We start from the raw sequence: 21,390 nt of genomic DNA, 5'->3' as shown, positions 1-21,390 counted from the left end.
ACTGGATCGGAGATCTTATGCACCCTCGATGTAGGTTTGATTCAAGACAAGTAATCTGTTGCTGACTGCAGGCTTCTCGCTTGACAGAATTACTGGACAGCAGTGCCAGTGAAATGGAGTGCCTCATCCTGGATCTGAGAGATGAGGATGACTTCGCTCAATTCCATGTCAGGACTGGTGAGATTGCCCCACTCCCATTCCTGTTGTGTGGCTTCAAGCTCCAGTGAAAGTCTCATGGCATTTCATATATTGACTCTGATGCCACGACTGTGCGGCACCTCGGTCCCGTCACTCACGATGACTCTGACTTCAATTGCAGCTGTGAGCTACCCAGCGCGCATGCTGTCAAGGGCGGTGAACTCCCTGTCACCCGAGATCCTGGATTTCATGAATGGGGAGCAGAGGTTCATCCTTGTGTGCGATTGGGACGAGCGAGTCGCAGCGCCTGCTGCCAATCTGCTCTTTGAAAAGGGAGCTGACAATATGTTGCTCCTCAGTGGGGGTAGGTGTCAAGTCATCTCTTAACATGGACACATGGTCATCCCCTTCCAGAACAGGCACACCAATCATGCCAGTGCCAGAGTGTTCTTGCATGTGAATGCCTGTACTTGCTCGTCACTGCCCCACCACCATATGGCATTGATGGCTTCGTGCACTGTGCAAAATATTGACCCCGGGCGTGAAAGTGCTTCCTTGCATTGCCACAGGTTTGCGGGAGGTTCTTGCCAAGTGCCCTGAGGTAGTGGAGGGCTGCAGGCCACAGCCAGTGAGGACCAGCCGAGCGCCCTCTGAAGCCTTCATGACAGCCTCATTCACCAGCAGTGCAGGGACACTCAGGAGATCCCTGTCACTGGCCCGTAGGCAGTCTCTGCGGCCCAGCACGGCAGCCACTTCCCTGTCATTCGCGCCCCCGAGCAGCAGCCGCAGGAGCTCTTATAGTGCGGCGCCTTCCGCCCCCCTGGAGCGGGAGAACATAGCTCCTTTCATCTCAAACACCCCCACAGCAGCTGCGGGACCCTGGAGATAGCCCTGCCTTGGCACTTCTTTTTGTGATGCCTGAATATAGGTAAGTATATGGTGATTGCGTTGCTGGTTTCATGGTGCTTTCCTGTGTGAAATCTGACTTCAACAGAGCTACCTTGGGTTCGCCATACTTTGTGGGACTAACGATAGATTGCGATTGATTATGGAAGAGCTGATGAGCTGAGCTCATAAGAGATTGCGTAGATTCGCGCATATGCATGTGACTAACAGTATGACGTAGGATTGCAGAATGCTGGTAAGATCAGAAAATACCGTATTCTCTTTGACAGTATTACTGTTCAGCCCAATTCTAGAAAATTACAGCCATGTCAGCTTAAAACACCAGGGCACCTGAGCCGTACACCTTCGGTCCATTACATGCATCATGTAGCGCTCAGCTCACGAGTACTGATAGACTTGCAGCCAAATGCATTCCCTGCCTGGCCCCCAAGACAATCCGAAAATTCTCAAATTTCGTGCATGCCTAACCCACTAGTACTGAAGAGCACAACAAAGACAGCAATGCCAGCAGAGCCCAGAAACACGAACCGGACTCAGCCGGATGGAACCTTGTGGATGGGCAGCCCCTTCTGGTTGCGCTCCAGCAGCTGCCTGGCCAAGCTCACCTGCAGCCCACACACCTTCTTCTGACAGCCCTGCTTAACAAAACAACCGTGCCTCCCAGCATGGACTCCTTTGCATGCTTTGCCTCATTCACACTCACAATACGTATTTCGGGAATTGCATGCATCATTGCGTGCAGCATGTGGGATTCAATCTAGCACAATGCTTCCTTCATGATACCCAATGCGCATGGGAACTTGCCCACACGTGCACCAGGAAGCCGAGGGCTTCTCCGACAAGCTCATTATAATACCATGTAGCATGCGCCTACAAAAGCTCCAATTTGAGGTGCATTTGCAGAACACACACATTTATTACTTGGTGCCTTTCAATCATGCCTTTCAATCAACCACGACAAAAACACTCCTTCACAAATTACACACAGAGGAACGCAGACATATATATTCGAGCGAGGGTGACTAATAAGGAGTATCAGTGACGCGCCTGGCGGCCGAGGACGAGGATGGAGACAACGCCGGAGGCACCGGCGCCGCGGGAAACGCGGCCGGCGCGGCGCACATACTCGGAGGGGTCGCGAGGGAAATCGAACAGCACCACGTGTTCCACATGCGCCGAGTCGATGCCGCGCGATGCCCGGTCCGTGCACACCAGCACCATCTTTGCGCCGTCCATGGGCGGCGCCAGGAATTCCTGCGGCAGCACAAAAGACACGTCAGCAAGGCCTGTGATCCTTCAGTTGCCAGGTGCTGGAGCGCATGCATGAGACCTAAGGGAGTCCTGTCCAGCTACTGCAGCCAGCATATGCGCTAGGGCAGTTCAGAATAGCCAATTTGCCTGCACCTGCTGCATGCGGTGGTGCCATGGCATGAGCGAAGAAAGGATCGTATCTCAGTGTGCTCAGAAGTGCTCAGAATTTGACCCAGTCCCTGTGCCGCCTAAAGAACAAGGGCAATGGCCTGGGTTCAAGGACAACAGCAGCAAAGGCATGGTTCACCTTGAGAGCCTTGCTGCGAGCGACCTCCTCTATGGCGGCGTGGTATGGCAGCACCAGCAGGCCCTCCTCATTGGGATCCTCCCCATTCCTGTTAAGCAGGTTCTCCACCTTGCGGCACGTCTCGATCTTGTTGCAGAACACTATCGTCCGCGTGCAATCCTGTTGGCCCACACGCAATCTGCCATTCAGCCCAGCAAATCACACAAACGTCTTCTTCACCCATTGCACATTCTGACAATGAACCTCACATAAACAATGTAGCATGTTTGTCTTGCAAGTAGAGAAGCATTACAGCAGTTGCTTCAGGACCCTGCAAGCAACTCGTTTCAAGAAAGGGCAATGCTCATGTCAGGTTCATGGCAGCTGTTCTGTCTCCAACAGAAGCAGAAATAGCCCCTCACCTGCTCCCTGAGCACGCGTAGGAGGGCGGCCGACTTGCGCTCAAAGCCGGTGTCCTCGTTGATGACATCGCCGCCGCTGCAGTCCACCAGCTGCTCCAGAACACCCGGCGCCGTCCGGTGCAGCCCTGCGCAGTATCGTCATTCTCACCAACTCTACATTGGCAAAGCATTATCTACCCTATCGCCCCTCTTCTACCCCTGTGAGAGACATCAGCAGGCCTCTGTTGACAAGTCGACTATCTTTAATGCTTCAGTCTCGCTCTCTGAAGACATCAGCAGCTCGGCGGAGGCCAAGCACAGTGTGTCGTCCAAGCAGGCTTCAGCAGCACTGTGGAGATTGAGGTGTGCGACAAAAGCAGCACTGTTTGAAATGTCATGACTGCATGGTTGCATGTGGCGGGAGTCACCAGGCCCGAACGCGGGGGTGATGCCGGGGAAGTCCTGCTGCAGCTGCAGGTACACGTTTTCTGCCAGCGTCGCCGTCACCAGCACAAACCGCGTCGCCTCGGGGGCCGCCGCCCTCAGTGGCGCCACCTGCGTGTGGAGCGCTCATTGTTCAGCCGGCAGAATATCCCATGACTGAGGTCAGCCCCTGAGACGCTCATACCTCTCAAAGAGAAGGTCCAGCAAATGCCCTGTATTTGAGCACGGTCTCAAGCCCAGGCTCATTGCTTTCAGAGAAGCCGGCCGAGAGCGCTAGACAGACTGCACATCTCTCATGCACTGTTGAAATATTTCTGGCACCTCTTGACCTTCTCTCACAAGGCATGCTTCAGATTTGTCACTGGTCTGGGGCTGGCATGCTGAGCGGCCAACAATGGTGCATTTTCCAACACGTTTGCGTGCCCCACATCCTCTAAGAACTGCCACTGGGCTTCTCAGCGCGCACCTGCTGCGCGAACGCGAAGGTGTCTCCCAGGAGCACGTCGACCTCGTCCAGGACGACGGCGCGGCACTGGTCCAGGCGCAGATTGCCTGCCTTTATGTGCTCGCCCAGCCGCCCGGGAGTGGCCACCACCACATCTACCCCCTCATCCAGCGCCTCCTTCTGCGTCCGCCACTTGAACCCGCCTGCACACGCCACAGATATTGTTGAGTGAACAGAATAGTGTGACCTGCCTTGCTTGACAGTGTTTTGAAAGGGAACTTGAAGGCATCAGCTTCTTGAATCTGTGCAGAATTTGGTGCAGGCCGATTTATGCCAGCACCACAGTGGCAGGGCTGCTCTGTACACAGCATGCATAAAGGACACAGTGTGAGCGACAGGACACGTCTCTTGGCAAGCATGCGGATGCACTCAGCAATGAGGACCAGGCTGGTCACGAATTGGCCCACCTGTGAGGGCGATGGAACGAAAGGGTGCTCCCTTGGCAAGGCCACGGGCCACCATCAGAACCTGCAATCAGAAGGAATTGCTCTGAACACATGTCAAGGTTCAGAAACCCCTGGGGAACTCACTCACTGATGGCGCCGCTCACACCCTCTCAGCCATTTTCAAAGTAATGTCGTCCCTACAAATGCTGAGCTGCGGAGAGGGCCTCCATCAGGGAGTGAGAAGGGGTTTGCGGGGCGTGAGGGGGTGCACGAGCGTGCCTGGGCGCAGAGTTCGGTGGTGGGGGCGAGGATGATGACGCGGGGGGCGTTGCGCATGGTGAGGCTGTCGCACAGGCTCTGCTCCTCCTCCCGCAGCGCCTGCACCAGCGGCAGCAGGTACGCCAGCGTCTTGCCGCTCCCTGCGCCGAGCCGGCGGGTTCTTCAACAAGAGATGCAATGGCCCCCCGTTTCATGATAAAGCCGGGGGGCAGATCACATTTACAGACATCAACCATCATGCCAAGCGTGCTGTCTATGCCATGATGAGTACCCGGCATGGCTACCATGGTGCTGTTAGTCACACACATCACACCAGCAGGGTCCCCATCAACAATGAAAAGTGTTCCTTGCTAATTGCCAAATGCCATGGGTAGGCAATGAAGACCCGGCTACGGAGAGCCTTCCCAGTGTACCTCAGTATATTAGGATGGATGTGCGCTCTCTGCATGGCAGGAAGGGTGCGAGCTTCTATGCGCTGGGTTGACAAGTGAACAGGTGCAGTAGACGATGGTGAAGACGGTCATTGTGGCGGCACCTGCGTGGTCGGCCAGCACGATGTGGCGGGCGCCTGACGTGAGCACCTGGTACGCGGCCGCCTGAATGTACGACGGCCGCTCGATGCCGATCCCCCTCAGCGCCTTAACCATCTCATCGCTCGCACCCACATCCTTGAAACTCGACTGCAACCAAATGACCCCCAATCATTGTCTTTGCGCCATAGAACCCCCTGTGGCTCTAAGCAGAGGGTGATATATCCTGACTTAGGGGTTCGCAATAGCACCCCCTGCTCTAAGCCCCGATCAGACCAAGGCATGCCTTTTGGAGACTGTTGTTCCGCACACCCCACACAAATCAATTTTTGAGCATGGGTGCCAAAGTGAGAAACAGCACGCATGGTGTGAAGCAGCAGGCACCTTCGTGAAGAAGGTGGCTGTGCTGCCGGCCCCCCTGCGCATGAGGGACACGCCGTAGCGGTTGTCGTGGGATGCTGCCCGCTCGCCAGGCCCCTTCCTGGAGCTGCGACGCTGCTGCAGCGTCGCCTGCACCAAGAATAGCCCCTTCATGGCTCCCGAAATTTCTGCAGCACCTTCATTTTATAGTGAAGTAAAGAGCTGAGGTAGATCTGCCAATGGGTGTTGCGCTAAACTTTGTGCTGTGGAGAGTCCTTGTCATGAAAGCTGTACCTGGGCATATTCAGGCGAAGACACGTGCGGCCTGGCGGGTCTCCTGTCCTGTATTCTCAGGGTGTCAGGAGGCCTCCTGCTGCCTCGCCGCTGCTGGTAGGGCGAGCTGTTCTCATCCTGGGCTACATCCCTCTCCTGGGATGGCCCTTCCCCGGCGCCCCTGCCAAACCTCCCACTGGAAGACGGCAGTCCCTCGGCCACTCTGCTCCGCCCACTTGTGCTGGCAGAAAGAGAGCTCCTCTCGGGTGTAATTTGATCTGTTTCACCGACACGCTCCTGTCTGCTGGCACCTTGCTGGCGCTGTGGAGCTTCCTGTCTCGCTTTGCCTGCTGCAGGACTGCTTTCAGTGCTGGGCGCAGGGGTCGACTCAGACGGACGCGCAGGCCCCAGGGGGATGAAGATTTCAGGCACCTTGGTGTCACCGGCGGCTTTTCTGCTCCTGGGCTCTGGCCTGACGCGGCCAGCAGCCAACAGCTGCAGGGGCCGACGACCCAGCCAGTGTCCTCCTGGAGTGTGCCTGACAGTGGACAGAAAGGACAATGAGCTGGCAGCAGCACCCAGGGAATTGCGTTATTGCGTTAATCCTCAGGGAACCACACGGAGTAACGTTCCTATCAGCCTTTAGAGGCAGCAAGACAAGACAAGCCACGTCGATATAATACTTGCCAAGCCCCCTTTATAACTTTGTTGTTGCGCAACCAGATAGATTGTATTTGCTTCATGCAAATTGGAACAAAGAAGAGTTTCGGGATCAAGAGCGTTCTTCTATGATCGACCTCGAAGACAAGGTTGCAAAGCGAAAGCCTCCTTTCCTGTACCTGGGCACGAAGCGAGAAGTCCCACATGGGCAGCCAAATCCGCAGATTACCATGTGGATGTGCTGCTAACTTGACGATCAAAGGTTTTGCATGTCAAAACGCAAGTTGACACTCTGCAAAGACTTGTGTCAAAAGTGCGCCTCCGTCTTGCCTAGCAAAATGACAAAAACAACTGGCAAGAATACGTCCGCCAAACTGAACAGCTGTGGCGATATCTTTCACACTAGTCTTCTACTCCTGGTGTTCTTGTACTCCACAAGCACCTAGCACATGAATCATCGTCCGAACGAGGTAGATGCCCACGCCGCAATAATATATACAGTGGAAAATACAGAGATGTACCGTAACTGATCGCCAGGGAACATGGTCTAGGGGTATGATTCTTGCTTTGGGTGCAAGAGGTCGGGGGTTCGAGTCCCCCTGTTCCCCTCTTTTCTTGGTCCGATTTCCTTTTTGACTGTCCTTTCTTCTGCTCACCTACAATTTCTATCCTTGGGGTTAGAGCAGTGGCAGTGCTGGCTGCCTCTCTCTCTCTTTCTCCAAACTGGAGGGGGCCCTGTGCAGCATGACGTAGAACAGTGGTCCCTGTTGCACAATGTTTTCAGCATGCATGCAGGCAGGCTGCGCGGTGCGGTATTAGTCAAGCCAGTCACCATGGCAGTGACTTGTATTAAGAAGCACTCATCTAGACTGTTACATCCCTCCATAATACAGCAGTATCAGCAGCCTTACCTTAAGATCTTGGGGAGCCTGGATTGTGCTGTCTCTCAGACGCACCACATATTATTAAACCTAGTGCCAGAAGGAAACTGTGGCGATAAGAATCAAGCCCATCCAGCAGTCATATCGCTCCCTCAATGCTGGGTATGTTTCAGAATATCACTTCAGGACAAATATCTTGTCCCAAAACAGAGACCCTTTCACATTTGGAGATGACTGACCACTAGCTAATGGACAGAGAATACTGGTACAGATGTACTTGGACGGCCATCCTTGCACAACCCGCAGTGAAAAAGGTCGCAAAAATGCCCCTCCCAATCCGTGGCACACCCGCACAGACAGCTGAAGTTATTATCCTGGTAATCAAGAAAGCTAGGAGGCTGCGGTTCAAGTGATGACAATGTTCTCCTGGATGTCCTTCTCAATGTCCAGCACATGCGCAATGGCCTTGTTCACATCCGCATCCCAGACCATGAGCTGCAGGAGGCACAGGAATGACACTCAACATCTCGTTTCCAGCCATCCAGATTATTAGGCAGCTCAACAAAAGCAGATGGACCCTGCCTAAGGCTAAGTAGCTAGCTCTGCTTGCAAGAAGGAAATTATCAGGATCAGATGAAGGGCTGAGACTGGTCAGGAGATCGCTTGTGGGCTCACCTCGGCGACCCATGTTGGCAGGCCATCTTCGACGCAGACAACCTTGGCGCCTTCCTCCACAATTGACCGCGCGTAGACCACATGCAGGTCGTCCTGGAACTTCTGTGTCCCAGACGCACACAACACCCCATCAGCCATCATTGACCAATTACACGCATCCTTCATTCATGCACATGGCTAAAACCTTCACATTCCATCACTAAATCACTGTGGTCTGCAAGGTTGCGATAGAATCTAAGAAATATGTGGCATACTTTATATGCAGCTCGCTGAGAACGGGACAGCGAAGGACAATTTTATTTCACAATTTGCAACGAAGATAGCTAAAATTGGACAGCAAGAACTAAGTGTGGATGCATGTTGGGAGAGCACAGTGACTCACATCGACCCAGTCCACATTCTGCAGCGTTCCGGTCTTCTGGGCGTTGATGGAGAACTCGGCGATGCACTTCTGGGGGGTCTTGGACAGGTAGGGGCGCGAGGGGATGCCGCAGCAGCCCAGAAACTGCTCCTCCACCAGGTCAACTCCCCACACAAACTGGTTCATCGCGTACACCGGCCCACCACCCATGCGAGCGTTCACCTGCATGCACCCATGTGCGCTATCACACCACCATGCAACGCTGCTCTGCATCATGACTCCTGCATTGAGAGAACAGGAACGCAGATATCTAGGGAGAGCGAGCGGCAGAAGATTGGAGAACAGGCTGCCTCGCATGTGCATGTCAGTCAACAACACCTTTGCAAAGTACTGAGACCCTGAGCAGAACACCGCCAGGACCTCAGACAGTTTTGAAGCTATAGATCTACAAGATCAAATTGAAATTTTGAAATCGGGCAGGGAGCTGGGCCGACCTCGATGAGCTGGGGCCCGTTACTGGAAGTGTACTTGCACTCGACGTGGAAGTTGCCGACGACAAAGCCCATGCACTTGACGGCGGCGACGGACAGCTGGCACAGCTCGCGCTGCTGCTGCAGGCTGAGGATGGAGGGGCAGTTGGAGCCAGTCTCGTTGAAGTAGGGCTCGATCGTGGGCCAGTTGTCGGTCACATTACCGTAGACAACGTCCCCGTCTGAGTTCAGCAGCACATCCACATCCACCTCTGGCCCGTCTAGGTACTGCTCCATCATGAATGTCAGCTCTGCGCGGCCGCGCGCCCTCTGCGCACAGCAACATGCATGCCAGCGTCATGCATTGATTTTGCACTGCACATTATCTATCCTGCTCAGATCTGATCACTTTGCCTCCTGACCTTTTGCTCCCATGCTTTCAATCACGTAACATACTAATCAGGGGAGTGAGGGGAGTGCCCTACAGCATCCTTCACGCTTGCCAGTGTCATGCATTGTTGTGACACTGCCATCACGGTGTACAAGCACTTGCAACTCTGCCGTGGAAGAAGATCTGTAATACAGTATCCAAGTGACAGGAGTCCTCAGAAAGGCAAGCAGGAAGCTGCAGTGGCTGTACTTGGATCTGAGCATGTGGCAGAGACATGGAGCGCACCTCCTGCTCGGCAGTCTTGTCGTCCAGGGTGGTGGTGTTGGAGTCGATGGCCTTGGCCTTGATCTTCTTGCTCTCCCTCTCATACACCCTGTGTTTCATGAGACCACAACATTTCAGCAAAGGTTGATGCAACAACACTTTGTGTGCTGTGACAACATCGACGCAAGCCGTGCTACCTCTCTTGCCATGCCAGAGACAGTCAGACTACTGTCTTTGTTCCTTCTCTGATCTGCTGCAGACAAATACATGCCTCTCGCGCTCTCTAATAGTAATGAAGGAAGCCCACACTCACTTTACAAGCTGCTCCAGGGAGTCAACGCGCACGACACCCTCAGAGGCAGCGCCAGAGATGGGTTTGATGACGGCTGGGAAGCCCACAACTTCAGCCGCCCTCTTGACATCAGCGCCACTCTTGATCAGGTGATTCGCAGGCGTCGGCAGCCCGGCGGCCTTCATGCAAGACCTCGTGTTCTGCACAGGCACAGCTGATGCCCTCGAGGACTCGAAACCTGTACAATGCCATGTAGCAAGCAGTACTGTTGCATGACGATATTGCACAATGCTATGATGAGATTTGCCTGTGGTTTCCCCATCATGCATGAGTCAATCTTGAGCTCGTTTGTATTGTCAGAAAATGATAAAACATTTACCTGCTTCTCCCTGGCATTCTCCACAGCAGCAGGTGGGTGCGCGAGGAGGCCCTGGCGCTCTGCCAGAGATGCCACCAGCGCCTGCGCAGCTTCCCAGAAGCTGCAGATCCCATCCACCTGTCCAAGCTCCTGCAAGCGGCATCTGTCTCATCAGAGCACTGTAATTGATACCTAATTAAGACCAGCATTCTCAATTTGTATGCTGGGGCTCAATCACGAAGATGGCAGCACAGTAGCATTTCCAAGAGTCAAGCAGACTCACCGCCTCTGCCTGCTTGATCCTGACCAGGCACTTGTCGAAAATGGCTGCCTCATCTGTGAAGTCTACAGGATAGAACTTCTCGATCACCTTCTCCCCCACCAGAGTCTTTGCCCAGCTGTCTGGCCCATCAATGATGACCACCCTGCAGCACCGGTTCCCTCTGTGACATGACCCCTTCCTACCCATGCAGTTGGCTGATACATAGTGTTACTGTCATTACGGGCACTGGCAGCCCTGAAAGGTATGTGCAGGGTCTGGGGCTCACCTGACGCCAAGCTCATGGGCTCGCTCATAAATGAACCGCTTGCCTGAGTATCCCGCCACCACAATCACAATCACGCAGCCCTTCAGCAGGGATCTCCTCAAAGCTCTGCCGGCCCTTGTTGGTGCCGACACCTTTGCCTGCGCGCCAGCAGAGGTGACTTGATGCTATATCTTGCACAGCAGGCAAAGGTGAGCACATAAAATAGCATACACGGTGGGCAGATACACGGTGGGACATGACCATGGCCAAGATGAAATTTGCACAACAGAGACAATAAGGTGACTCACCGGGGTCCGATTTTGAACTTCCCTCAGTGACGCTGACATTGGGGTGTTGCGCGAGATGGACAGCCGCTCCTCACTGCTGAGGGCCTTGGGCAGGGATCCATACATTGTGGGGGACATGAAGTTGGCAGCAATGTTTGGACGGCCCATCTGCTCCCAGTGCAAGCGATCCTCCTGCAAACGTCAAATGCTACCTCTGTACTCGAGCTCTTGAAGAGAGCGATTCATACTGACATCTCAATACAAGGGATTTGGTCCAAAGCAGGAGTGCATGTTGAGTTGACTGCATCGGAAAAGAAGCCTGCCTCTGATTCATAGATGGCCGGGATGCGTTCATGGCCACTCAGCTTCCTGCTGTTTGGCTCAAAGTCGGCCTGCGCATTGAGGCAAAGAGACACATACAAATGAGGCATGCAGACCTTTTTAAATGTATCGACGATCAATTAATATTATCTGGATCGAGCATCCTATCATTGCTTACTGTAGTCTCACGGATCGAGCACTTCCTATACCACTGGCCAGACACCGGTAGAATCTTTCCAGATGTTGTCTGGACTGAGGCACTTAAGATTCCGCTGATCAGATGCAAGCTACAAATGGCCATGCACCCGTGATACGCATCAGCCAGAGAAAGCAGGGAAAGGACAACCCTAGAAATGGCAGTGCAGTTGGGAAGGCAAGGTCCTGCTTGAAGATGCCACTTGCAGAATCCAGCTCATGAGCAAGGTAGTTACGCACCACAGGTGTACCAGACCGGGACTTCAGGGATCCAATCGCCTGCGTCCCTATACTAGTGCCCAGTGCCAAGCTCTCGAGCTCAGCAACAAAGTCATCTTCAGCTGCGGAAGACTGGTACAGGCCCGGGAAGGCACTGGGAGGTAAGGGAATAGATGAAAGATCAAAACCCGAAGCAGTGGCCGCTTTGGGAGGAGCCTTCAAGCTATCTGCAAGAGCTGAGGATGCTGCTTGATCAAGTGTGGGCTTTTTTAGTGCAGCAGACAGAGCTGATGTCATCGCACCGCAATGGGCACTCAACGGCAACAAACTGTTTTGTTTTCTGCTGTATACTGGGAGCAATATGCGTCGAGTGTGTCTAGACCTGAATCACATGGAGCCCACGCCTAGGTTTTAATCCCTTATTTGAGCTTTTCGACACTGTGACGACCCCCAACAGCCAAGCCAAAATTCTGGCTTCAAAACATGTTCAGCAGGATCCACATATCGATACAGACGCAACAAGTGACTTGAGACAAGTACAGTTCTGCGCCCTGCAGATACACCTAACAAGGGCTTTGATATCTAGGTTTGATGCCGAAGTGATGGCTGATCTACAAGCTGATGAGGCGCCTTCCGCAGAACCTGTGAAACTTGTATACGATCCTTTAACGGGAGTGCCCTCTGAGTTCAACCAATACCTGCCAAAGGATTGCGAGGAGTACAAACGGTAAGTTGGCAACTATCACCTCAGAGGGGCTGAGAAACCAGGCATGATCAGCTCACAGCCTCAAATTGATGTTGAATTAGCACATCAATGTATCTTGCAAAGCCAAAAACGGCGCGATTGGGAGCAGGTGGAAAGCAGCACAGGCAGGTGGAGCAGCTGGTGCAGTCGCAGACCTCACCTTGAAAGACAGGCATGGAGATGTCATTGAAAAGCAGCTTCCAGGCGGCAAGGTCAAGAAGAAAGCCAAGAATGAGGTGGTGCTGGAGACAAACACCAGGAGCAAGAAAAAATGTGTCACCACCATCCTAGGTGCGGTGACAGAGCCCTCCCGACTGCCAGGAATGTTCCTTTGAGACACCATCAGATCACCCTGTGCTTCTAGTAGACTGACCTGGTAAGTAGACTTCAGTGCTTGGCCCTCACTCCCTGACTCATGATGTGGTGTTACAGGGCTAGAAACTTTTGGAGTCAAACTTGCTGAGGCGGCCAAGCTTTTTGGGAAGAAGTTTGCCAGCGGAGCAAGCATCACAAAAAACCCCATGGAAAAAGACCAAATTGAGGTAATGTCCAATCTGGATCAGCATGTGGTAACAAAACAAATACACGTGTGGATATCCTGGACTAATCACACCATGATTACCCACAGGTGCAAGGGGACTTTGTGGACAAGGCAGCTGAGCTCATAGCCAAAACATACAAGGACAAGGGCATTGAGAAAAAACACATCTACGCAGTTGTGGACAAGAAGAAGAGCCGTTACTTTGACGATGAATCCGATGAGGATTGAGATTTCTCAGCGGGATGCATGTCAGCCGGGTGCATTGTAATATTGCTGATGTGCTGCTCTTCTGCCTTACACCTCGATCATCTTGCAAGCTAAGGCTTGCATGCAGCTGACCAGTTGCTGGCATGCGTGTGCCGGCGCTGCCACTTGCTCATGTTGTCAGAATGAACGGTGCCTTCGATCAAGCCTCAATTCGCTGGCCATGCGCGCATGTGGTCCCTGTTGAACTTGGGAACATCACCGTTGAAAGCTTTAATAAGAAGCAGTGCAAGCAAGAGTAGGCATCGGAAAAGTTGTCAACAGACATGCACTGCAGTGCATGTCATGCATCTTTCCAGGGCATTGCAGATGACATCTTTGCTTGTTGAAGAGCTTACAATACTGATAAGGTTGTCTCAAAATATGTATCCTCAGATAAATCTCTGGAACTGGGATTGAAACTATTTTGCAACTGCAAATGTTGCAACTGGTTCTCCAGGATGTATTTCCTTACTTGCCACGGATCTTTGGGGCACACTTGAACTTGTCAAAGAGTGCGTCCTGGCCAGGCTTGACAGCTTGTTTCTGTTTCCTGTCGTGGCAAGACTCCTGTGCTCGAGGAGGGGCAAAGGGCTGACTGAGGACGCTCTCGCTGCAGAAAAGATCATAAGATTAGTCATCACTGATCAGTCACCAGCTTCCCAGTCACCGAAATATATTGCACCATGTTGCATGATACATGCATACCTTACATCATGCCATAAATAAATCTACGTAACAGGAAAGTTACAATGGTGCACACCTGTTGAGGGCCCCAGATGAGCCTCGTCTTCTGTGAGCCCCCTTGCGCGCTGCAGCCTCGACCTTGTCAAGTGCCTTGGTCGCTATCCTGCTATATTTCTTCACATGGCCCAAGCCATTGAAGGCATCCCCATCTCCTGTGTCCTTCTCTTCCTCCTGCTCTTCCTCAATGCCTTGGGATGACGGCTCTTCCCTGTCCTGAACCTCAAAAGCTCTGAAGCTTTGGGCTCCCCTGTAAGAGCAGTCCCAACATGAAATGATGAAGAATGCTGACATGCGGCTTTCTGAAGATAGCACGTTGTGTGAGCAAGGTAAAATATGGATCCTGAAATGATAGCCACCTGAAAGGAGATGACCGTTGTCGAGCTCGGCTTTGGAGGTTGGAAGCAGCTGGCACAGCCTCATCCTCAAAGCCACCTTGCAGCATGTCAGCATCAGCATCATCCGCTGCAACCTCCACACATGGCTTGGCACCTGCACAGCCAGGACCTCATGGACAGTTGCCAGTGTGTCATCACATATACACACTTGACGTGCTGGAATGACAGATAACACCCCATCTTAAGTATCAGACTACACGCATGAGAGGCTCTGGCGCACCGCGCAGCGGGGTGAGCAGGCGCTCCAAATCAGCGTCGTGCTGATTGGCCTCATTGCTGAGCTCCTGGAGCACACTGCACCCGCCGTCCCCTGCCGACTGCCGCCCACTTGGGCTGCCCAGCTGCTTAGAGCGCTGCCCGGCCGGGCAGCCCTTCAGGGCGCTGCCGGCATGTCTGGCGTCCGGTGACCCCGCGGCAGCCCCGCTCAGGAGCACGGCCTCCTCGACGGTGGGCGATGCGTGAAGCTGCAGGGCACCCGCAGAGAAGCTATTCTCCAGGAAGCTGCGCCGCTGCTTCCGGCGCGGGCTGCAGAGCTCGGGCTGCACGCGCTTGGCCGGGGCGGCTCGCCGGGAGAGGCCGCGTTTGTGGGCCGGGCCGCCACCGTGTGCGCACTCCAGCGCGAGAGGGTGCCGGTGGATGGGGCTGAGCAGATCTTCCTCTGCATGCATGTCCTCGCTACTGACTGCTTCGCCAGGGGCCGCAGGCTGCAGGAATGCTTCCTCCGCCTCCAACAGGATGTCCGGCCCCTCGTAGTAGGCGGCCCACAGAGACACCGGCTGTTGCGCGCCGCCCCATGCCGGCACCTTCGGGCTGCATGCCAGTCCTAGCGCACCCGCGCTGCATCCCGGCTCCGCCGCAAGCCGGCCAGGCCCCGCTGCAGAGTCATTGCTGACCTCAGCGTATAGCTGCGGCGATCGCAGCCCCTCCAAGAATGCATCTTGTGCACCAGCCCCTGAGAGGCTCTCAGCGCAGCCCAGCTCTGGCCGAAGGGCTGCCTCTGCAGCGGGGCTGGCCTGCGCATCATCCCTCTCCTGGAAGCCAAGCCTGCCGGCTGGACTGATGCCCCTGTGCGTGCCGGCGGCAGGCCTGTCCGGGCTGCATTTGGCGGCTGTCTCTGGCACAAAGGTCACCTCCGCTTCTCGGCAAGGCCCATCCATGTCGCCGTCCCATGCATTTGCCAGAGCTCCCTCCAGCTCTGCCTGGGAGTCCTGCTGCAAGCCGCTGAGCACAGAAGCCACCCTGCCGCGTCCGTAACTCCCCTCTGCCCGCTTGCTTGCGCCAGCGGACCTCTCTAAGCCATCCATGTCATATCCGCCTGCACTTGCCGCCTGCCTGCCCGACCCTGAGGGCTGCCAACTGCCTGCATCGAGGTGGTCTGCTGCTGCGCAGTCCTCCTGCGCTCTGCTGTGTGGGAGCTCCGTGAACATGATGTGCTCCTCTGTGATGTACATGACCGGGTGCGGCTCAGCGGCCGTCTGCTGCCCTGTGGTGGCTGTGTCCTGCGGAGTGGTGAAGTCCAGCGTGGCGTCGGATGAGGCCGGCAGGACGGGGCTGCGGCTGCCAATGCCACGTGTGCGCTTTGCTGGCATGCTTGCTAGCTGGCAATGATCGCCGATTGGTGTCTCGGGCCTCCTGCGGCCGATCCTGGCCGGGACACTGATAGGCTGGTGATCTGGACAAAGGGAACAATGACTTGATGAGTTGAGCCTTCTCTAGCAACAAAATTCTACATTGAGAGGTTGAAGCTGGCTCGCGATGAATGCTAACCGTGCCCCAAGCGATGAAGCACTTCACAGATTCCGACACATACGCATTGCTCCAATTGTTGGTGCATGCAGGAGTTCCTTCCGGGCAGGGACTTGGCAGAAATGGGCATTTTGGCAGAGCGAGCATGGCTGTTAGAGTATGGAACATGCCTGTGTGCTGTGCTGCTGGGGCGGATGGGCCGCAGGAGAAGCGGCTAAGGTTGACTGTGCGGCGGCTGGTTGTGGCCAGCTCAGGCTGTGAGCTGCATGCCACGCCGTGGCTGGCCGCGCGCTCGGCAGGTGTCTCATCAGCTACAGACCCCTGTGAAGCCTGCACACCCGATAACACCCTTCAAGCCTTTTATTATATTTCTGTCCTGACTGTTATGAATGAAATCATGCGCCCCCAAATCATACTGCAATTGCTAGTCAGTGAATTTGACCTGAGTGGACATCGTGACATTGTGGGCATCGTGAATGCAAGGTGGTGCAAATCTAATATACCTTATCTGCTGGTGTAGCATACTCCGGCTCGGATGCACGCTGGTCGAGAAGCTCCCTTATGTCTGTGCGCTCCAATCCAGCCTTGTCTGCAGCTGCAGGTTCACTGATTCATGACCAGTGTTTCATTACAGCACAACTGCAACTTGCAGGAATCTGCAATGGCCATTCCTCTTGCCTGAAACAGGCTGAAAGTCACCTGCAAACATCCTTGGCGCCGCAAACTCGCGCTGGATTTCTCTGCTGGCAGGCAGCACCTTGAAGTAGTTGGCTATGCCATTTGCATGCACCGGCAGCGAGTTCCTTGTTCCTACAAAAAACAAATTTTTTGCACGGCCCACAAAGCTTGATGTCAAATGGCTGCTCAGACCTGCAGCGGCACATGTGAAAGCTCATCTTACCAGCTGATCTCCGTCTGTGCTGCTTTCTTCTGGCGTTCGTCCTGAAGAGACCATCATCAGCAGTGCCATTTTGTGGGAGAGAACTTGGCACATACTGGATTTCTGGAAATGGCTGCTTTGTGATTGGATCCAAGCTGCCTGCGCCAGTCAGTCACCCCACATGAGCACGCATGCAGGTAACATCCGGGCACCCCTTTGTTCTATCTTACAGGCTGAAACACTTCTCTCGCCCAATAAATGGCAGTGTGAATCTAGCAGATGCTCTACTGAGTGCTCTGCCAGAGGGCAAGCATCGGAGAGCAAGGTGCTCTCTCTACAGTGTTTCATGCTCTCCTTGAGCACTGTCATCATCTCTATTCCTGGCTAATGCTGTTCAGCGCTGAGGAGCGCCATATGCAAGTATGTGCTACCAGACTTCGAGGAGCAAGGGTCCACCTGTGGCAATGCCCTGCGCCACAGAGTCAGGCAGCATGGGCCCCAGGAAGGGCAGGTCAGCCTCCTCCTTGCTGGGCAGGGCAGCCAGCACAAGCACGCCATCTGCCAGGCCCCCGGGTGGCAGAGGGCGCAGGTGCACCACGGCGCGGGCGGCCGGGCAGTACACGCGCTGGTGCCGGAAGGTCCACAGCGCCCTCTGGAAGTCTGCCTCGTACTCGCGGGGCACCTTGACCCCCGAGAAGCGCAGGCTCTTGCACACCTGCATGCATGCATGCATGGTAATTTGTTTTCACAGTTCACATTTCTAGCACAATTGCATGCATGCATGTGTGAGCACTGAAGCAAACTGTACCAAAGAAATGTTTCATATCTCTCCTCAGGTAAAAAGACCTATAGAGACATGCTTGGTCTCCCAGGTCTGCGTGGTGGTGAGCATCCCCATCAATGCAAAGAAGTAACCCCTTTAAAATGGTACTGACTGGAACGGAAGCACTGGGATGGGGCAAGGGCTGACTGTGTCAGGACATTGCGATTTAGGAGATGAGGAACACACCCGGATGAACGTCTTGTACTTTCTGATGTGGCCATGCGCCTTTTTGATGCCAATGGAGCTCAGCGCCTTCAGGAAGTCGCAGCCAGCAAGGATGCACATCTGCAATCACACATGTGCTGAATTGTCCTGATGCATGAGCATGGATTGGCTAAGAAAAAGCGATAGACAAAGTCAGGTGACTGGCTAGATCAGCACTAACCTCCAAGAACATGTCAGGTGTGAAGCCGATCAAGCTGGGATTGCGGCACTCTGGGAGATCTGCCATGCAGATTTCCTGGCCGTCCCCGTTCTTGTCCATCTTGAAAAACACTCGCGGACAGCCATATGCCAGCATGTCAGAATCTTCAGAGATGACCTGAATTACACCAATAGTATGCTATGTCAAGCTTTTGGAGTGCTCTACCCCTCACCTCACCAAGGAATATCTGGAGGAGAAATCAGGACGGTAATTCAACGGAATGCACCAAAAATTGTCGAGTCAACATGCATGGACAAAAGCCAGAGCATTTTGCTGGTGAGCTCACCACTTGCACAATGCCGTTGATTGCCAAGTAGGCCATCTGAGCATCTGCCTCATAGGGAGCCACTATGTATTCCACATTTGCTGCCTTCAGCGCCTGTCATCACCAACCATTTTTGTCAATCATCAGCAGTACTCCTAAAATTGTAGACTCGCGCTGTAAGTGGTCAGATCTGAAGTGTTACCTCTATGAGCTGTTTGGCAGTGGCAGGGCTGATGTCCACGGCCCTCTGGTACGACTCATATGCAGCTGTTGTATTCCCTGCCTGCCAGTACGCTCGTGCCTTCTCCAGATTCTCGCTGCGGCTCCTGGAAAATTAAAACATTTCTGTCAATGCCTCTCCAATTTTGGTTGGTAAGCCAGAGCGCATCAGACACCCTTTTGCGGTTCGTATCCTCCTCCATTGGTGAGTACAGAACACGATGCACACCTGGCCCTGGTGCCTTCCTCAGCAGACTTCATTGGGAGCCTGCCTCCGTCAAAGATTATGATCGGTGATACACCGGCCTGTTGCAGGGTCTCCACCCTTTGCATGCAATACGCAACAAACCTGACACAGAAGTAGGGAGCTCAGAGCGCATAAAAAGAACTAATCAATGACAGTCGAAGCAAGATGATGCTCAAAGACCCTGCACAGCTATCAAATGTTCAGAGCTCACAGCTGTCTCATTCTACGGCAGCCACAGCATAATAAGATGGCCACATTAAAGTCTTCTCTGCTCAATTTCACAGGTGCGCCTTGCCGCTTTCAAATCAAATAGCGTTGTTGACAAGCCATTGAATGAAAAGGTGGATGAATGATGCACCTGTCAGAGTAGATGCCCTCGCAAAGCTCATAGGAACAACAATAAGCTGCTTTGTGAAGCCAGCCATAAGCATCCACAGCTGCCTTTTGGCCACTATACCTGTGTAATAAAATATCCGCAAATTAAAGCTATCAATCTGGAGCATTGATGCACTAAGTGGCAGTGTTTCACTAATTAATGCCTTTGATCAGTCGACCTTGCGGCAACACAGCGCTCATTTCTACCCTTTGATAAGATGTCAGAATGGCTCAGATTCGGTTAAGCCAGCAAGACGCACCTGCGGACGTGGACTGGAGACTTTGTGATGCTTTTCAGCAGAGGAAGGAGCCCTTGTATGCCCATCGGTCAGAGCATATCGGCCCTCGATGCCTGCGAAAATTCGACAGAGCTCCTTGGCCAGTTGTAAAAATAAAGAAGCTTAGTCAAAACTTTCCCAAGCATATTTTTGGCGGTTGCGATTTCTGCTGCTGCACAATTCATACATCAGCAAGCAAATCACGTGCACGTGACACCATGTGATCGCAGGCAGTTGAAACGCGTAAGCTTTGCCTCAACAACCAATCCCGTCTCACAATTCCGTAATGTACATCTTCTCTCAATTGCAGAATCTATCAGCAAGTGGAAAAAATTTTCCTGGAGTTCTGAAGGTTTGGCCTCCAATTTCTACTTCGGCCCGCAGACACTGGAAGAAGTCCCAAACAGCAGTAGAATGGAGGCTAACGGTGCAGTCACCACCAGTCATCCAACAACAGGAGTTCCAGATCAGAGGACGTTGGCGCTGATGAACATATACGTTGCAAATACAACACAGACTGTGAACGAGGTGGCCAGCTTGTGTGAGCGTAGGGTGCACGACGTCGATCGCAGGTGCGTGCAGTCTTCCTAGTCAAAATAAAATTGAAGTCTAAGGTTCGACCAGGGCCTGCTTCTGCGCCGAGGTCTTGTGCCCTTTAGCATTTGTCGTGTCAGCAGGGACACAAGGGGCTGCTTCCATTTTTGCGATCACTACTTCGAGCTACGATCAGTAGAGACAATTTTGACAGTAAAAGAGTGCCTCTGCGCAGGCTGCGGAGAATAAGTATAAATATGAGCCTGTTGGAGGCAAAGGTGGACAGTGCTGTGGCTTCCCAACAGACACCGGCACTCACAAATGCAGCAGATCGGAGTCCCACTACACTCTCTGGATCACAGCAACCAGACCAGGTCGTAGAGCAGCCCCTCAGCACTGCACCATCTGTCAGTGATGCCCTGGAAGAAATTGACGTGGGCACACCTCACCTGCAGGGAGCTGACTCAAAAAGTGAGTATCCCCTCTTTCCCGTTCTTGATGTTGTATGCACTCTCCTCTCAGTAAACTGCTTGCATTTCTCTTGTTCATCGGTGGAATGTTTTCTAAAATGTTTGAGACTCTGCAGGGCGGGGCCTTAGAGCAGACTACAAAGACTTGCAGGAAGGCCCTCCTACCTGACAGAATGTGGCCTCCTGTGGAAGCCATGGGACTGAAAGGAGAGCGAGAGCAAAGAATTGCAGGACACTTCACTGCCATATTTGCCTAGAGAGTTGTTCAAGGCACTCAGGGTTGCACACTGAAGGACCTCTCCTGTGAGAGTGTCTGCATCTACATGAAATGGAGAGGCAATGGCATTTGTATGCCATGTGTTGAGCTTGACTGGGCATAGTGCTCTACGCAGTAGCACTTGATGCTGTTGTCAGCCAGCTGGAGGGTCCACAAATGAAGCTGTTTAACGGACAACTGCGATACCTTTCATTACCGTTCCCATCAGTCAAAAACTTGACAGAGATGTGAGTTTTGTGCTAGAAGTGTGGACTGGAACGAATTGGTGGAGGAGATTTTTGGAAAATCTTTCTACTTGCCTATGATAGTCATCCTTGTGGTGCTGGTCAATCTCTTATAGTCTTCATGTCCAATGTGCCCCAAAGAATTCCCAGGCAAGCAATTGCAATCAAGTTCGCATCTGTGAAGTATTGAATAAGTCAATCTAGAGTTGCTGCATGCATGTGCGGCATGTGCAATCCACTGTTCAAAAAGTGTCAGATAGCTATTTCCATCTACTGGAACAGCAAAGGAGGAGGACG

General features: G+C 53.3%; 5 protein-coding genes and 1 non-coding gene across 6 annotated transcripts; 3 read left to right on the top strand and 3 right to left on the bottom strand.

Moving 5' to 3' along the window:
• Nucleotides 1–297: 297 nt before the first annotated feature.
• Nucleotides 298–1,027, top strand: COCSUDRAFT_56344 (hypothetical protein; the record flags this gene model as incomplete). The annotated part of the gene is made up of 2 exons (XM_005646384.1): nt 298–502; nt 708–1,027. 2 exons carry the CDS (start codon nt 298–300, stop codon nt 1,025–1,027), a joined length of 525 nt encoding a protein of 174 aa, XP_005646441.1.
• A 296-nt stretch (nt 1,028–1,323) lies between these two features.
• On the bottom strand, nt 1,324–5,294 carry COCSUDRAFT_24474 (P-loop containing nucleoside triphosphate hydrolase protein). The gene is made up of 9 exons (XM_005646383.1): nt 5,132–5,294; nt 4,597–4,736; nt 4,339–4,399; nt 3,893–4,074; nt 3,411–3,537; nt 3,004–3,128; nt 2,603–2,761; nt 2,092–2,298; nt 1,324–1,649 (listed from the first exon to the last, which is right to left on the bottom strand). The coding sequence occupies exons 1-9, from the start codon at nt 5,241–5,243 to the stop codon at nt 1,578–1,580; spliced, it is 1,185 nt and encodes a 394-aa protein (XP_005646440.1). The 5' UTR covers nt 5,244–5,294; the 3' UTR covers nt 1,324–1,577.
• Nucleotides 5,295–6,955: 1,661 nt separating this feature from the next.
• On the top strand, nt 6,956–7,027 carry COCSUDRAFT_t46. Its single transcript has one exon. It is a non-coding gene; the product is annotated as a tRNA-Pro (tRNA).
• A 678-nt stretch (nt 7,028–7,705) lies between these two features.
• Nucleotides 7,706–11,093, bottom strand: COCSUDRAFT_56342 (glutathione synthetase ATP-binding domain-like protein; the record flags this gene model as incomplete). The annotated part of the gene is made up of 10 exons (XM_005646382.1): nt 7,706–7,795; nt 7,976–8,077; nt 8,358–8,558; nt 8,831–9,136; nt 9,483–9,570; nt 9,775–9,953; nt 10,133–10,261; nt 10,395–10,536; nt 10,660–10,796; nt 10,947–11,093. The coding sequence occupies 10 exons, from the start codon at nt 11,091–11,093 to the stop codon at nt 7,706–7,708; spliced, it is 1,521 nt and encodes a 506-aa protein (XP_005646439.1).
• A 1,169-nt stretch (nt 11,094–12,262) lies between these two features.
• On the top strand, nt 12,263–13,459 carry COCSUDRAFT_66723 (SUI1-domain-containing protein; the record flags this gene model as incomplete). The annotated part of the gene is made up of 4 exons (XM_005646381.1): nt 12,263–12,387; nt 12,515–12,696; nt 12,838–12,947; nt 13,034–13,459. The coding sequence occupies 4 exons, from the start codon at nt 12,263–12,265 to the stop codon at nt 13,172–13,174; spliced, it is 558 nt and encodes a 185-aa protein (XP_005646438.1). The 3' UTR covers nt 13,175–13,459.
• A 3,925-nt stretch (nt 13,460–17,384) lies between these two features.
• Nucleotides 17,385–19,635, bottom strand: COCSUDRAFT_17205 (PIN domain-like protein; the record flags this gene model as incomplete). Its single annotated transcript, XM_005646380.1, has 8 exons — nt 17,385–17,672; nt 17,967–18,065; nt 18,166–18,321; nt 18,491–18,583; nt 18,672–18,795; nt 18,918–19,037; nt 19,294–19,392; nt 19,571–19,635. 8 exons carry the CDS (start codon nt 19,633–19,635, stop codon nt 17,385–17,387), a joined length of 1,044 nt encoding a protein of 347 aa, XP_005646437.1.
• Nucleotides 19,636–21,390: the final 1,755 nt, after the last annotated feature.

The sequence above is a fragment of the Coccomyxa subellipsoidea genome (assembly GCF_000258705.1).
Source record: "Coccomyxa subellipsoidea C-169, whole genome shotgun sequence".
Taxonomy (NCBI): Eukaryota; Viridiplantae; Chlorophyta; class Trebouxiophyceae; family Coccomyxaceae; genus Coccomyxa; species Coccomyxa subellipsoidea.
Note: the sequence above shows the minus strand (reverse complement) of the source record. Positions and strands in the feature narration are given on the sequence as shown.

Bases quoted from the DNA above. Each gene is read 5' to 3' on its own strand.
- COCSUDRAFT_24474 (XM_005646383.1), bottom strand. From the start codon at position 5,243: ATGGTTAAGGCGCTGAGGGGGATCGGCATCGAGCGGCCGTCGTACATT. The intron at 4,737-5,131 runs GTGCCGCCACAA...GGCTCGGCGCAG, and splicing joins CGTGCTGGCCGACCACGCAG to GGAGCGGCAAGACGCTGGCG. The intron at 2,299-2,602 runs GTGAACCATGCC...GTGCTGCCGCAG, and splicing joins CTCGCAGCAAGGCTCTCAAG to GAATTCCTGGCGCCGCCCAT.